This window comes from Brassica napus, unplaced genomic scaffold (assembly GCF_020379485.1).
Source record: "Brassica napus cultivar Da-Ae unplaced genomic scaffold, Da-Ae ScsIHWf_2621;HRSCAF=3370, whole genome shotgun sequence".
Lineage (NCBI taxonomy): Eukaryota > Viridiplantae > Streptophyta > Magnoliopsida > Brassicales > Brassicaceae > Brassica > Brassica napus.
This window is the reverse complement of record NW_026015922.1, coordinates 6635-23804: the sequence shown is the minus strand read 5'-3', so window position 1 is coordinate 23804 and position 17170 is coordinate 6635. Positions and strand designations below refer to the sequence as shown.

General features: G+C 33.4%; 3 protein-coding genes across 5 annotated transcripts; 1 reads left to right on the top strand and 2 right to left on the bottom strand.

Moving 5' to 3' along the window:
• Positions 1-78: 78 nt before the first annotated feature.
• LOC106410443 (transcriptional corepressor SEUSS) lies at positions 79-4241 on the bottom strand. Of its 3 annotated transcripts, XM_022719479.2 has the most exons (11): positions 4040-4169; positions 3806-3886; positions 2658-3723; positions 2452-2571; positions 2304-2352; positions 2004-2218; positions 1865-1933; positions 1584-1681; positions 1383-1476; positions 1177-1246; positions 79-1087 (listed from the first exon to the last, which is right to left on the bottom strand). In XM_022719479.2, exons 3-11 carry the CDS (start codon positions 3477-3479, stop codon positions 300-302), a joined length of 2325 nt encoding a protein of 774 aa, XP_022575200.2. In that variant the 5' UTR covers positions 3480-3723; positions 3806-3886; positions 4040-4169; the 3' UTR covers positions 79-299. The 3 variants fall into 3 exon arrangements, with proteins under 3 accessions (XP_022575200.2, XP_013706390.2, XP_013706391.2); XM_013850936.3 differs by lacking the exon at positions 3806-3886 and having other exon boundaries at positions 4040-4241; XM_013850937.3 differs by having other exon boundaries at positions 3806-4046.
• An 8899-nt stretch (positions 4242-13140) lies between these two features.
• Positions 13141-14907, top strand: LOC106410479 (transcription factor VIP1-like). The gene is made up of 4 exons (XM_013850980.3): positions 13141-13809; positions 13873-14005; positions 14328-14412; positions 14483-14907. Exons 1-4 carry the CDS (start codon positions 13226-13228, stop codon positions 14671-14673), a joined length of 993 nt encoding a protein of 330 aa, XP_013706434.1. The 5' UTR covers positions 13141-13225; the 3' UTR covers positions 14674-14907.
• Positions 14908-14928: 21 nt separating this feature from the next.
• Positions 14929-16968, bottom strand: LOC106410478 (serine decarboxylase). The gene is made up of 5 exons (XM_013850979.3): positions 16441-16968; positions 16145-16376; positions 15889-16082; positions 15691-15827; positions 14929-15625 (listed from the first exon to the last, which is right to left on the bottom strand). The coding sequence occupies exons 1-5, from the start codon at positions 16730-16732 to the stop codon at positions 15062-15064; spliced, it is 1419 nt and encodes a 472-aa protein (XP_013706433.1). The 5' UTR covers positions 16733-16968; the 3' UTR covers positions 14929-15061.
• Between the last annotated feature and the right edge of the window lie 202 nt (positions 16969-17170).

Genomic DNA, 17170 nt, shown 5'->3' with positions numbered 1-17170 from the left:
GTTGGGTTAGAGTTTTGATAGAACAGGAGGGTAGTAAATTTTTCTAGTTCATAATTTATGGAAGTTTCAAGAGATAAATGAAGGATACAACATCTGATTCATTGACTCTCTGATGAAAGATGTACATTATAACTATAAAAGCATAAAGAAAACTCTCGATAAAAAGGAAAACAAGCAACTCGAGTTGGTATTTTAAAAGCAGTTGTTGTACAAAGATTTTCTTTTTAAAACTCTTCCGGCTTGAGGCCTCTTTAATCCTTTTACCCTGGGTGATGCCAGATACGCTCAAAGTCTCTTCATCATGCGTTCCAATCACGCTGAAAATTGTTGAAACCATTGACTGCTCCTAAGAGTTGGTTCCCTAGATCCGGTTGCACGTTTGGATCCCTCACCAACATCCCAACTCTTCCGTTCATCAGACCATTGTTCCCGTTAGCTCCCATCCCAACACCACCTCCTCCTCCAATGTTTGTGTTGCTGCTGTTGTTGTTCACTTGACCGTTCATCATCAGAACATCGGAGCTATTTACATTACTACCTCCCTTCCCCTCGCTCCCAACCATACTTCCTCCTCCTAAGGTATTGTGAGCTTGGTTGCTCATCAGGATTTCATTCAGTATCTTCTGCACCGAACTAGACCCGTTTGCTTCATCACCTGCAGCCTGTTGAATTGCTGTGGAACCCATGTGATTGTTAACACATGTCATCCCGTTTTGAGAGAGATTGTTGTTGTTGTTAGACGAGGAAGTTGGAGACTGAAATGATGTCAGGTTGTGTTGCTGGGATAATGGCGCCATGGTGCCCGAGGAACTAGGTGACGCCATCTGAACTGAGTTTCCACCATAAGGACTGTTTGGTGGATTGTAAGCAGCGTTCTGATGCCTTTGCTTCATGGAATTCTGGTGGATGAGCCCTGCGATGCTGCTTGTGGAGGAGGTGCATGCAGAAGCTGCATTAAAGGCATAGTTTACTCCAGAACTCTGATCGTTGTTTGCAATCTGCCTTAGCTGTTCATTGGGTTGCTGAGGAGAAGGACCAGGCAGTACAGACGAAGGACCTGTTCTCCGAGGAAACTTGGCTAAACTCTCTGTACCAAAAAAGAAAAAGAACGACAGATTGACACGTTATTAAAATATATTTATACGTGATGCTTTAAAGGCTGTCACATTAACTTACCGATTGGTCCTGTTCTTGTTTCTCTGCTATAATCTATCAAGTCCTTCATACTATTTACAACCTCCGAGATCTACAATATTGCAAGAGATCAAATATGCATTAGCAAGAATGGGTTTTGCAAAGAGGAAACTTATATCTTTTGCAGCTTAGTACAAATGACACTTATGTTCATATTGAGATATTATTATTCAATGATATCCATATACCTGCAAACACCGAACATATCTCTTTGTGTATCCCAAATCATTCACGAGTGGTACTTCCAAGGCCTTTGCCAACTGTCTAGCAGATGCAACAAACCTGCGAAGCAGTGGCAGTACGTCAAAAAAAAAAAAGAAGAAGAAATTTGAATAAAACAGGATTTGTTGTTGTTACAGTAATCTAACAAAATAAGAGAGCAAGTTTACATGTTGCAATTATTTTGTAACTCTGGAAGAGCAGAATCTGTTGTTGCATTTTGAGCGGCTTGCTGATATTTCTGAGCTGCTGATCCAAGCTGACTAACCTGTACATGAAGAACAAAAAATAGATTTAAAAAAAAAAATACCTAAGCAGTTTTTGTTGATTTAAAAGTACAAGTGATGATTCTAGTCACAGGTAAACCCAAAGCGAAAGTACCATAAACCCATAAGATGCAGTGTCAGTAATGGGAAACGAAATAACAGTAGTTAATGTTTCTGGAAGTTACCTGAGGTATCAAAAGCCTTCGTGGAATAAGCTCTTCATGTCTCCGAGCACAAAATTCCCAAGAGAATATCTGAGAAGAATAAAGGAAGAAACTTATAGTTTGCCAAGAGAGGAAAAAAGAGAGAGTAATATGAAAAAACCTTAAGATCTGGGGAGAAAACTATTCGAAGTTGGCCATCACGAACAACTCGAAGATGCTCAAATACACTCTCTTGGGTTGCTTTTGCGTACTCCAGGACAATTTGACCAGATGAATTCTGAGATTCCCTTGGCATATCCACATATAAAAGTTCTTCCAGAGTTCCACTTTCATACTTAATCTTAAAAAGCCGCGGCAGGACTTCGGCGGTTGCCTCTGAACAACCAAAGACGCAAAAATGATTTTTCTAAGAACTAGAGAAAAAACGTTGTACTGTGCGATAATCTAAATAACGTCGTACCAAAACCACGTCCAGGCTTTCGGTTGCATATCTCACAGTGCCACACATCCTGCAATGTCTCCATGTAAAGAAGTTAAACACGGAAACAAGTAACTAGTATACTGAAAACAACTGGCAAGAGCAAGAACAAGTTCAGTGGGCAGTAGACCTGAGGGAAAACGCCAGTTGTTTGCCGGCCACTGCCGTACATAGAAACGCACCATCTCTTCTTCGCATTAGGAGCAAAGTACTCAGCTACAAATTTTCTCCAGAACTCAATGTTATTGTCCTGCATTCAATAGCACAAGGTTCAACTGTCAAAATCATAATGAAACTGAAAGAAAGAGAAAATCATTTAAGGTAAGAAGCTTTTACTTCAGGCCTATGTTGTTGTCGGTACATATACTGTGTAAGACGCTGAGCACCCATGCCGGGTTCATACACTGGCTTCATAGGTGGCCTGAGAGGCAAACTCTGTTGTGGCAATTGAGGACGTTGTTGAGGCATTGATTTGAGGAGTTGTTGCTGTTGTTGAAGTTGCATAAGTCTCTGCTGCTGAAATATATTATTCATTTGAGCCTGCGAAGAAGATTGCCCAGGCATTTGAAGAAACTGCTGTTGTTGCCTCTGCTGCTGAAGAAACAGTGACTGCTCTGAATGTTGTTGAGGCTCCATTTTCACTTGGGCCATGCTTCTCATCGCCTGAAGTTGTTGCGGTTCCAACTTAACTGATGATCCTAGGTTTCTCAACATTTTCTGTTGCTGCTGGTCGTTAGAGACCTGACCAGGTTCCAACTTGACAGGTCCCACACCTCCACGCACTGTCGGAAACTGCTGCTGTTGTTGTTGTTGAAAATTCTGAGGCTCCATTTTCTTATTCCGTTGCTGCTCAGCGAACAACTGGTTAGAGAATTGATGACCCTGAACTTGACCAGACGAGCTTGGCGAAACCATAGAGGCGTTGAAGGATGACAAACCACTAAACCCGACGCTAGACAGAGGGTCTGACTCGGCCCCAGTGCCGTTTACGAAAGAATGGTTGTTGAGGAGGGAAGAGATGTTTGGAGCATTCCCGAGCATACTCATACTCATGTTGTTACTGAACTGAGGAAATGCTGGTTGTGAAGGAAGAGGAGCTCCTCCTGTCGGAACATTTTCGCCACTTCCAACAGGATTTGGCGCCTCTGATGGCACCATACTCTCTGTATATATATGTAGAAAAAGGCGAGTTACGGTCTGAATAAGTATAACCTCAGCTCTGTGTTGGAGCAAAGGTGTCTCCAGTGCACAATGAAGTAGAAGCGTGAGCAATGATAAGCTTCAGAGTCGTGAAGAAAATAGCTGAATCTGAGTGGTGAGATTCCGTATGGAACATTCTAGAGCTCCGAAATGAAAATCCCAGATCCAAATGAACCAAGTCTGCTCCTTTCCAGCTCAGCACCTACAACCCAAAATCATAAAAGTTAACAAGCACCCTAGAAGCTCGATCGAAACCCTAATTCAGATTCCTGACTGATGCTTACAAGAGCTTAAATTGAAGAATCTGTCTCGAAATAAAGACAATCGGAGATATCAACTCTGTTTATCTTCATGGTAGATTACAACTTGAGAAAGAGAGAGAGAGAATCAGTAGAAAGCTAAAGAAAGGAACTTGTTGTTTATCTTCTTCATCTTCTAGGGTTTGGGGATAACCCAAAAGAAACTAAAACAATTCTCTGTCTCCTACAAATTGTTTTTTTTTAATTATTAACTTGTACCTTTTGTTTTGCTCACAGTTTTGTCTTCTGTTCTTCGCTGTATCTTTTAGAGAGAGAGAGAGAGAGAGAGAGAGAGAGAGAGAGATGAAAAGAGAGAGAATAGTCCTTGCGGACGTCAAAACTAATTTCGATCTGATTTTTTCATTCCCTTTCTTACTTTTCTGTCTCTCTCCTCTCCTTCAAATGAAGTCAATGACATTACTCTAAATTTTGGGTTATCACCATATTTTATTCAATCATTTTTTCCCTTTTCAATTTTAATGATGCAAGATTATGTTTTTCCTTTGAGATTATATGAAGTTATACTATTTTAAATTTTGACTGAAATTAGAAAAAAAGATAATTCGTAGCAGAAAAGAAACTAAACACCAGCTAATACAATAATAACTACTATGATAACACACTGAAATACTAGAGTGGACACAGAGCGAATATCTAATATTTTAAAATAACTCAATTTGTTTCATTCGAATAGTTAATTTTTTTGATCCGATACGCTTAGATCAATACAAATAAATTAATAAATAAAAATGTATAATAATCCAATATTTTATTACAGAAATATTTTTTTACTTTTTAAATCTAATAACTAAAATAATAAATTTAATAAATAAATATATTATAAACTTACATAAAATATATATATATATATATATAATTTTTAAATGTATTAATATATATATGCATATAACATATCAAGGCATATATTGACCTTTTAATACTAGTATGTGTGATTTGCTTCGTCTTTTGTAGATATTTCATATTAATATTTGATTTACTTCGTAAAATCGGGGATGTCTGATTTTCTTAACTCAATGAGACTTAAAGCAAGTATTCAATTTATAATATATAATATTATACTCGAAAGTAAAGAGTACGACTCAATAATTAAGTTTATGATTTTACAGTGGCGTGGATTTGCATAGTAATGCATGAGGTGTTTATGTCGAAAAAGTTTGAAAGTTTCTTAGTTAAAGACCTTAACATTTGCATCTTGAGATTTTGGAGGATCGACAGAGAATTAGGTTATACAAATCTTGTAGATTAAATATTCAGTTGCTCAGTTATAGCAATTCTGAAAATAAACATTCATAAAAACTACTAATCCGGTGGATTCATTGTTAGAGTAGAGAATAACGTTTTTGATTTTGTGCAATTGTCCTGTTCTAGAAGCGATTAATGAAAAATATATCCCCTATATAGTTAAAAAGAAACATTTGTCATTAATATGTTCACACCATATTTGACCCGTGGCAGCCTCACAATGATTTCAATTTTAGAATGCTGACGTTTCGCTTGCAAAAAGCTTCTCAGCCCAAAATCGCGTAATTAACAAAATATGTTTCCAAGTTTGCATCTCACGTGTACATAAAAAAAGTTTTGGAGAATGACCGTTATCTTGCGATTGAAACTAATTCTAATATTTTCATTGATAAAAAAACGTGAGAAGAATTGGTTGACTAACGTGGAGAATATTTTCTGAGCTTTATGTAACCAGCATGGTTGCTTAACTGAAACTAATATGGTTGCTCTCCTTCCTTTGAGTTTTCACGAGCTGTACGTAAGCAAGATGAACTGGATGAAACATCACATCCAAAGAAACTTCTCCTACTTAAACATTAATGGTTGTTCTCCTTCCTTTGAGCTTTTATGAGCTGTATGTAAGAGAGATGAACTCAATGAAACAGCAAATCGAAAAAAGTTTCTCCTACTGGTCCCTTTGTTTTTTATAAAGATTTGCTGAGCTCCAAACTATTTTTCTAATAGAACATTTGATTTCAAAATTCCACCCACGAAACACTTTTTCTTCACCCATATATGTTTAATCTGCACTAACAAAAATGTTTACCAAATATATTATTCTTTATATGTGTTTTAATGCATTAAGTACTAAATATACAAACATTGTTGTAAAAAATACTATAAAAAGTGATAGACATTTTGGTTACAATAAATCATAACTAACAATACTATTTAGAAATCACACACTTCCCATTCCTTGAAATCATAACAAACAACTATATTTTGATCCGCTGAACCGCGCGGCTGGCTGTTGTTTTTATTTTTTATGTTTCACAGTAATGGTTGTTCATATGTTTTAATTATTTGTAATTGTATTTATTTGTGATATGTATTATTGATGTTCAAACAACTAAAATGGTATATTAGTCAAATATTAAAAAAATTTAATGTTTTGAAATTTCATTTAAAGATTGATTATAATTCAGTTTTTTCAAGAGTTTTAAGAATATTATATTTTTAAAATTTAAATTATGTTTAGAATTGTTAGTTGTTAGTTTTAATTTGTTCATTATTCAGTCTTCTTAACAACCATTTCTTAATCATGCCACCAAGCTTTTGTAACGCTAAATTGTTTAAGTATGTATTTTTGAGGCACAAATAAGTATTTGGATAACTGCGACCCAAATTAAAACCGAATCCAAATTTTAAAACGGGTTCAGGGGAGTTCTAAATGTGCTATTATATTCGAATCGAACTCGAGTAAGCCCGAACCGATACGAAAATGAACTTCTATAATATCGGAATGAGACTAAATTTTTGATCTTAAAAAACCCGAACCCGAAACTCCAAACCAATACCAACTCGCTATCCGAACACCCATGGCTACTATTAATGTATCAGAATTGGTGGTAAGAACCGGTAAAGTCCAATTTTGATTTGCTTACTAACTATATAAACCGATTGAATAGTCAATATTATTAAGATTAGGTTAGGCCCGACCTTCTGATTCAGATACAATAATAAAGACAAATCATTATCACTATAATCGTGAATCCGTGCTCGTGGATATATCAATATTATTAAAACAGAAACATTGCGTTGGACCTGACCTTTATTTTGTAAGTTTTTAAATAAATGCATCTTCCTACTTTATAGTTAAACCTACATTAAATCACTAATAATACTTTCTTTATACTACTATCAATGTTTCCAAACAATATACTCATTTCTTTATACTACTATCCATGTTTCCAAACAACATTATAATTAATCTTGTGTCCAAACAATATAAAATATTATAATTCATATTTTTAATATTTCTAACAATTTTCTTTCAAATGGTTTAGATAGATTATATAATTAAGAAAATTCAAATAATTTATAAAACAAAGAAAATAAATAGAGCTTATTTTTACAGGTTTAAATACTAGAAAAATATTTCAATCAATAATAAATTAATTAAATTAACATATTATTTTATTTATAATTACTAAATAATGGTTATATCATTGATTTAAGTAACATAACAATTCAATAATAGCCATTACATAATATATATATATATATATATAAACATTATACATTGTACAATATATATAATAACAAAAAAGATTATGAAAAAAGTTCAAAATATATATGTTATCTAAAAAAAATGCTTAACACTAATTGTGAACAACAAATTTAAACCGATTATAATATAAATTATTAACAAGATAAATTACACAAAACAATTATTATAAAATTAATTAAGCTATATAAAAAGGAGTAATATGATCAAGACATATTTATAGTTGTTAATTATTTTATAACTTTCACTTTCTCTATCAAAATTTTGTAGAAAAGTCATAATTTCATAAAATTATAAAATAAGAAACTTTAAAATTTGGATTAAAAGGTGAAAAATTATGAAACTATAACAATTTAAATCAAATTGGATTATATATTGGTCATCCATCAGTTCAATCTGTTAGTCTCGGATTTTAGTGATTTTTTAAATATGAATATTTTTACAAATCTAAATCGAATTGTCGGATCACCGGATTAACCGGTTAGACCGCGGGTTTGGGTCGAATTCAAAAGCATTGATTTAAATTCAAAAATATTATAAATACACAAAATTCTTACAAATTAACAAAATATTTGTTCAGTTATTAGTGAAATTTTTTGTCATAAAATAATCCGCGCTTCGTAAGCGCGGGTCAAGATCTAGTAATCGTTATAGCAAAATTTTATGATGGTCAAAAGTGGTTATCATTACTCGTGAATATATTTTCACATCATTATATATTGAATATATATAATTCATTAATGATGACATCCAAACAATCTGTTGACTTGGAGATGATTTCTCTCTTTCTTTTGTTGTTTACATTTTCCATCTAGACAATCTGTTGACTTGGGTCCAATAGATGGACTGAGCCTATTTCTCATAGTATTGTGATGGATACACGCCGTAGGAGAGATTTTTACTCGTTGTTTACTTTTTCCATTTAAACAATCATGTGTCTAGTAGCCCATTAGAGGGATTGAGCCCATTTGATGAAATGAAGACATCTCTCTATCTATCTCTAATAACCCATGATGACACCATTCTAGCTCAAATCATATTTGTTTAAATCTTTTTTTTTTATCTTTCTGTGTCTAATAACCCATAGGATTTTTTTATCTTGAAATCATCCTGAGACAAATATTTTAATTCTATTTTTAATATGCGCTTACTCACAAATACACAAAACTGGAGACTATGAAGATAAAACGGTTTGCACACGACATAGAAAAAGTTTAAAAGAGCAAAAAAGTGATAAAACAGTTTGCACATGACATAGAAAATGTTTAAAAAAGCAACAAAGTGAAGAAATTTCTTGTTATTAAATGAAAGTTTTGGATCACTTTCATTAGCTTGCCGCTTAATCTTATTTGATGCCGTGCCGTGAACCTGCCATTTCGTATCATTTCCATTAGCTTGCCAATTTTGAAGGGTAGCACTGGTATTTTGAATAATGAGATTAGTCACACAAATTTCATTTTGTGGGGGGTGTACTCACTCCTCAATGTCCTTTTAAAGTGAGGCATTTCAGAAATTCTTTCAATTCCAATTAGGTTAAATATTTTCGAGACATAAGACTTCTTGGAAAGTTTTCTAGACAGTAAAATCAAATAACTAACAAAATAGAAAAAAAACACTTCATTAAACTGAAAATCAACTTTTAAAGTGTTTAATATACAGAAAACTAAACACATATATGTCAAATTTAATTGTTTTCTTTTAAGTTAAGATTTCAAAATCTAACCCTAAAAATACCAACAATACTATAACATATGTTACCTAACCCAACCAATGACTTTCATGACTCAATCTACATTCACTCATCTATGTTAAACATAATTCAATTTTAGTAAAATTAAAATTCCATCATTTAGAAATGTTTATTAATACATGATTTCGATTTTTTTCCTTTTCAAAATATTTTTTTATAAACTTTTTTAATTACTTTTAAAATATAATACATGAGAAGACTTCCCCTAGAAGACTTCTGAAAGACTTTCCCTAGAAGATTTATGGAAGACTTCGATTTAGCGGAAAACCTAAGTTATTCTAAAATTTTGGCGGAAACCCTAAATTCTACTAAAATTTAGGCATGACATGTCAGAAGATTTCTTGGGAAGTCTTCAAGAAGTCTTCTGTGAGTCTTCCATACCCTTGAATCAAATAACTAAGCTAAAAAACACTTCCTTAAACTTAAAAGATACTAAAATAGTGTTTAAATCTAGTTATTAGATAGTCACTAAACACATATAGGTCAAAAAAAAAAAAGATAAGATACCAACAATACTACAACATATGTTACCAAACCCTATACCAAAGACTATTATGACTCAACATTCACTCATCTATGTTGAAAATAATTCAAGTTTAATAAAAATAAATTTACATAATTTATAAATATTTATTATTACATGATTTTCAATTTTTTCCCATCAAAATATTTTTTATAAAAAAAATTAAATTCTATTTAAGAATTACTGAACGAGAAGACTTACAAAGAAGTCTTCTCACATGGAGGGTTATAATGCTAAAATTCAATACATGTTTTTTGTTTTTTCATAAGGAGGTTGTTGTAATTTCACTAGTCTACCTTTGCACGTTTGCATTCAAAATCAAGTTTTGAGTCATTTTGACAATTTTCCCTTATTTTTATGGAAATGAAGATTGGAAAAGGAAGATGAAGCCGAAGGGATTCTTGCAAGTTGTACATAGTTATATATATAATGTTATAAAACATTTTGAGCAAAATTTGGTTGCATAAGTTATTCCTCTTTATTCGCTTTGCCGACATCGAATGATTTTGATTCTGTCTATTGAAGCTCTAAAAGAGAATGTTATGTTTTTTACTTCAGCCCATTTGAATTTGTTTTAGGCTTAACATAGATTTCAAGAATCTATAAAATGGGCTGAATAAAATTTAATATAAAACTGTATTACATTTTTATAAACGTAAAATCAATTATGATGAGGTAAACAAAAAATAAAACTCAAATTTTTAAGCAACTACCACCAGCAAATCGCTATAAATAAAAACACAACAAATATTACTTTAATATTTCATGTCATATTTATGCTATTAAATTTGAAACATGTTCTTATACATAGAAGAAAAAAACCAAAAACATAATTGATTTTAAATTGCAAACATGTCTTTATTTTAGGTATTTCATCCCACTCAAAGTGTGGGGTTATCATCTAGTGTATTTTTAGTTTGGCTATTCAAACTGAGAGTTACCTCTTAGAGTAGTGTAGTATATTTTTTAAAAAAAGTCAAAATATAAATGAAAAGGTTTAACTGAAAATTACATCAGTACTTTTCATTAAAGAAAAAAAAAACGATGGGTAAATTCGAACACATGTTCAAAGGTCATTAATATGATGGATACTAGTGCAAAAAACTGTGTAAAATCCTGATTAATTCTCATATAGCTTTCAATTAGGACTTTCAATTAGGATAAGACATGTGCCTTGCGTATTATTTATATATCGTATGAAAAAATAAAATTTATATTCTTGATTGAATTAATATCTTTGGTTCTTAAACAACTTTTTAATTTTTTTTTGTTAATTACATTATTTGTTTACTGATGAGCTGATTTCATTTTTAAAAATATTTTAGGTCAAAAAAACACTTATCGCATATGAACCTAATGTTTAGGCCAAAAAATCTCAAGCCTACTATTTGGTAACAATGAAATATGTTAGCTCTGTTTTATATCATGATTTAACAATTTAAAGGTAAATTATGGTTAAGGAAAGTTTACGTTCACGTGCCAATCCTATCTATCTTCAATATTTTCTCATTTTTGTGTCACTTTTACATTTTGGTTATTGCTCGATATAAATATTGATTTTTGAGTTTATTCTCATTTCGTTACTTTGTTTTAGCCTGAGATTTAAAAAATGTTTAAAATTTAAAATTATTAAAGAGATACATAAGGTAAAGAGCTGCGCCTTGTGCATAATAAATATTTTATATTATTACTTATTTTATATTTTTCTGCATATTATGAAATAATAAAATAATAATTATATATTAAACAATTAAGAATTCAGTTACTATTATGTAATAAATTGGCGTGCACATATAAATCAAACGACCATTCTTGTTTATTCGCAATAATTTTAGGGTAAATAAACCAAAACAATCAATCTTATTTATCGTATTAAATTTAAATGATATTAACATAGATATATAGTATACTTTTAGTATGGATATTTATTAAATGAGTTTTCTACTCATATGATTTTATGATTATTTGCATATTTTTGTAGAAAAATTTTACACCAACATTTTTTTTCATGTGGAATTTTTAGTGGTTTCAATAATTTATAATCATCTAAAAAAAACAATGAAGATTTCAAAATTAAAATATTAACTTTTCAATATATGTTCAACGCATATATCAAAATATAAGTATGTATTTTCATATGATGTATAGTTTAATTTAAATGATAAAATATATATATATATATATATAAAACCTTGTTCACAGAAGTTTATGTGAGACTTTTAATAGTTTTAGTAATTTATACTCGTTTTGAAAAATTCAAAATACAACATATACAAAAAAATTTAAATTTTTATTATATGATTAATGTAATTGTGTAATTTATTTTAATAATAAATAATTAAAAATGATAGAAAATATACAAATTATTAGCGAATCTTTATTATTTAAAATCATTAATTGCTATATATATATCTTAATCACATTAGTTAATTCCGTAGGTTTTATTTAAGGAAAAATATATAATAATTTCAATTTGATAAATGAATGGTCCGGATATACTATATAATATAACATTCGCTCACAATTTAATTTTGGACTAACTAAATTGTCAATGGATTCTCAAACCACCACATAAGAAAAATTAAAATTTCAGTTACGTGACAATTCAATATAACACTTTTTTAATAAATACAAACTACATGTTATAATTTTTTAAATGTTTCTTTATTCCGAATAATCGCTAACCACCGATAAATTGTATGTGTTGCACCTAATGTAAATTCCGAACAAAGCTTTTATTCTATTCAAAGTGAAGTTAGTACACCAATCAAAAAGACGTTTATATCTATACTATTAAAGCGGAATCCTATTGTCATTTTTACCTTAACTTGCAATTTTTTTTACTAACATTGCATATTTCATTAAGGGCAATCAAGTAATATTAATAACACATCTATATTGGGTCATTTGTTTCGGATCCAACCCACATCAGATCTCTCTTGGGCCATTTGGGCCGATTAAGAAATCAGGTCAAATTCTCACATTTTTTCCTTTGGGCCATTGAGTCCAAGTTCAAATAATTTTTTTTCAACTATTCTTAATTATTATTTTTTCAACTATTCTTAATATAATTTAAGCATTAATAAAAAAATTGATTTTTTTCATTTAAAAGTATAAATGTTTATTAAAAGTATATAAACTTTTTTATTAAAATATTAACAACATAGTAAAATTAATTTATCAGAGTTATACCAACTTAATTCATTAAAGAAATAAAGTTTAATTTTTTAAACATAAATAGTCATTTAAAATTAAATACGATAAGTAAAATAAAAAATTTAAATCTTTTATAAAATAAAACACAAATATATGAAAATATGACATTTACTAAATATTTGTCAATTGAAAAAAAAATAAACCGCGCTTTCAAAACGTGAATCAAAGTCTAGTTTACCAATTAAAAACAAAGTTTTCCTTTTAACTATGGTTTTTTTTTTTTTTTTTTTTTTGAACAACTCCTTTTAACTATGGTAAGTTTGGAAAATATAGTGAGAACATATTGACAAAACTCTCGTGGCATTTTGTCTTGGAAGACTTTCTCAACTTGGGTAGGTATAATAAACTAGTGAAACAGAGGAAACCCAAACCTCGCCGCCTAAATCGATGGAGCCTTCTTCCCTGAGAGCAAACCAATCATCGATTCTAAGCGAAATCGAACGTATGCCAGAAGCTCCACGTCAGCGTATCTCTCATCACCGTCGAGCTCGCTCGGACACTTTCTTCTCCGGCGAATCAATTGACGATCTGCTCCTTTTCGATCCTTCCGATGTTGATTTCTCTTCTCTCGATTTCCTCAACGCTCCAACACCTCAAACACAACCCCAACCACAACCGTCTCCGATGTCCGTCGATTCACCTCCGGAAGAGACCTCATCCAACGGTGCTCCCCCCATTCCTCTTCCTCCTGGCCGTCACGTTCGAAGCTTCTCAGTTGATTCCGAATCCAATTTCTTCGACGATCTAACGGCCACTGAGGATACTCAATTCGCCCGACCTACAAGCTCTGGAGGGAGAAAGGGTCATCATCACCGGAGCAATTCTATGGATGGAGCTACAAGTTCGGGTTCGTTTAACATGGACTCGATTCTAGCCGCCGTCAACTGCAAAGACGGTGCTAAGAAGAACATGGGTATGGCTAGTGACAGACTCGCCGAGCTTGCGTTGCTTGATCCCAAAAGAGCTAAAAGGTAAAGTATCCTCGGGTTTCTTTTTCCTTCAAACATTCTTTCATTCATACGTCTTCTTGACAGGATTCTAGCAAATAGACAATCCGCGGCTAGGTCAAAAGAGAGGAAGATTAAGTATACTGGTGAGCTGGAGAGGAAGGTACAGACACTTCAGAACGAAGCAACTACACTCTCTGCTCAAGTCACTATGTTGCAGGTAATTACTTTACTTCTTTTATTCATTGTTTGTGCTTATGTATCTGATACCTGCTATGTTGATCTGAGTTGTATTTGGAGATCTCTACAACTTTGTTGTTGTATTCTTGACATTAATGAAAAGAATTCATGATCAATAAAGGAAGAATTATTTTTTTTGAATCCTTATTAGTAAAAAATTGTTCTTGTTATGTTTGTGTCATATAAGTCATCAATATACCGAAAACAGTTGCTTAAGTGATTTTTGTATAAAATGATTTCTTGTCTGGAGAGCATATTTCCTGTGTTTGCGCACTTATGTGCTCTTTCTGTATATTGTGCAGAGAGGAACATCAGACCTGACCACTGAAAACAAACACCTCAAAATGCGGTTGCAAGCATTAGAACAACAAGCTGAACTTAGGGATGGTGAGCCACTTTTCACTGGAATAAACCAATGTTTTGATGCCAGAGATAATATTGTTCGGTGTACTTGCAGCTTTGAATGAAGCACTGCGGGGAGAACTGAACCGACTGAAGATAGCCGCTGGAGAAATTCCTCAAGGGAACGGAAATTCATTCAACAACAACCGCTCGCAATTCTCATCTCAGCTGGGGAACAACAAGAACCAGCAGATGAGCACAAATGGGCAGCCATCGAGCTTCATGGATTTCAACAAGAGAGGCTAAGTTCCCAATCTTAGCTTTGTTACTCATTTGGGGATATGCTATATTGGATGTATGTATGTTTATGTTTGTTTTATGGTTTGTGTTAAAGTAGTTTGATTGTATGTCTATGGCGTTGTATGTTCATATCAATATCACGGTCCTCATATATATTAAGAGTAGGAACTACTGTAATATTTCTCCAGACATCTTTATTGCATACATATTTACACAAAGTTTAGCACCAATCATCTAAAATGCATAGAACACATCACACAATGGTTTAAAATCATGACCTTTTATTAATAAGTGGAAGTGAAACTGGAAAATTTTACGAAAAATTCGTGACTGCAACGAATAGAAATTTAAACCAGAAACAAAGAAACGCCAAACATATGGTGAAACTGCACGGTCACTTGTGAGCTGGACAGACGCAGTTGTTGGTTCCTACATCCTTTGCAAGGCATGGTGTTTGAGATCCATCCTTACACCAGATCGATCTGTGTTCGACCAGGTCTTTCAGAAAATGATCGAGTTTCTCGATTGTAACACTTGGCATCACCACCACATGAGCTATATCGCCTTGGCAAGCGAGCTGCCACCTTCTAACAAATTCTTCATCTTTGGGCCTTTCAAAGACAACAGTGCTGCTAAGCTCGTTGAGCATGGCGCTGATCCCAGCTTCACGGAGTCTGTCTTTAAGGTAATGGGCATTCCTCAGGCATTTCTGAACTTCTTTCTGGAATCCTTTGTACCCTTTCCGGTTTAGAGTGTACCAAAGGAACAAAGGAGCATGCCCGTTTCTGCTCCCCATGATAGTTGCATCCCTAGACGCCAGGTACTCAACGTTACTGGACAGGACTTTGATGTGTTTCATTCTTGTTATCTGAACACCACAAGGCATTGGACACCCGACGAATTTGTGGCCCGACACACTCACACTCCCTATCGGTTTATTGAACGTGACTTTTGGTGCCTAGATAGAAAAATGATTGGTCAGAGCACAGTTAAGGTAATCACAATGGAAGACTGTACACTTACACGTTTGACAAAAGGCATCATAAGTCCGAACAGAGCTCCATCGCAGTGAATATAGAACCTGTCATGTGAGAACCCACACTCTTCAAGAGTTTTGATTACAAGGTCGAGATCATCAACGGCTCCTTTAACCGTTGTTCCTGCAAGAAATAACAAACCATCAGCAAACACACAAACGAAGTAACAAAGAGAAACACAAACCTATGTTAACATTAAGAATGGCGGGTTTATCTTTGTTAGCCAACAGCTTTCCTCTGAGATCATCACAGTCAATCTCCCCGGAGATAAGCGTATCAACCTTGTCACATTCCATTCGATACATACGAGCTGCTTTAAACACAGAGTAATGCGATTCAGTCGAAGCATACAGAATCCCATCAGGTAACATCTCTCTCCTGAAAGAAAAACAATATCAAGAACCGATTGAAAACAGATCACACAAACAAAGAAAACGTACCCAACTAAAATGCCGTGAAGGTTTCCTTCTGTGCCACAGTTAGTGATGTAACCCCAATAGTCATCTCTTTCAATCTCCCAGAGACGAGCAAACCAATCCAAGACGCCAACTTCGAAAGGCCTAGAGTGCACTCCATAGTTGCTTTCGATAAACGGATCTCCGAGGTTGTTAATGGAGAAATGCTGCAACTGCCCAAGCGCACCGTAGTCGAAATCCAAGTTATATGGATAACCTACACCATAAATCATCATTTCAAACAAACAGAATCTTAGAGCCTAGGATCTACCAAAGTTTACCTAGATGATATTTGGTTCGTTCAACCAAAGTTTTCCGGTAACGAGCGAGAACGCTAGCCATGTAAGCTTCCTTGTCTCCGGTGAACTCGTCGTTTGACTCCGGTTCCGTCACGGCAAGAGACGTCGTGTGCACATTCCTCCCGAGGACCATTTCTCTTTCTCCTCCACCGTTTGTTACCGGGGAAGGTAACGGTTCGGTGACTAGAGCGGTTGGATCGAAATCATCAGACAATATTTCCACTTTTTCAGACATGGCAAGGATTGTATGATCAGATTCCAGAGGTCCAACCATGGTGCTTTTAAAAGATGCAGAAAGGAGGAGAATCTCTGGTAAATGCAGATCTGAGAGAGAGAGAAGGAAGTGATTGGTGGAGAAGCGGTGGGGCACAAGACCGAGACCGAGGGAGACGCGGCCTCGTTAATTTATAATATGTAACAAAGGAAAAAAAAACAAATTTGATTCCTTCCTTTTATGTGCCCTTCCTTTCGTTGCTGCCTCCCCCTCCTCTTGTTCAATGAGATTTTTTTTTATATCAACCAATAAGATTTATTTTTAAATTAATAAATTAAAAGATTCTTCCAACTTACCAAGAGACTATCTTCCTATATAGGGTTACCCAACCCAGCCCTATATAATCTAAACTCAGCCTAATCCTTTTAAAACCCATCAAAATACGTAAAAGAGGGCTGAATCCTTTTCAACCCTTTTTAAATCCTTTATCTCTTTTTA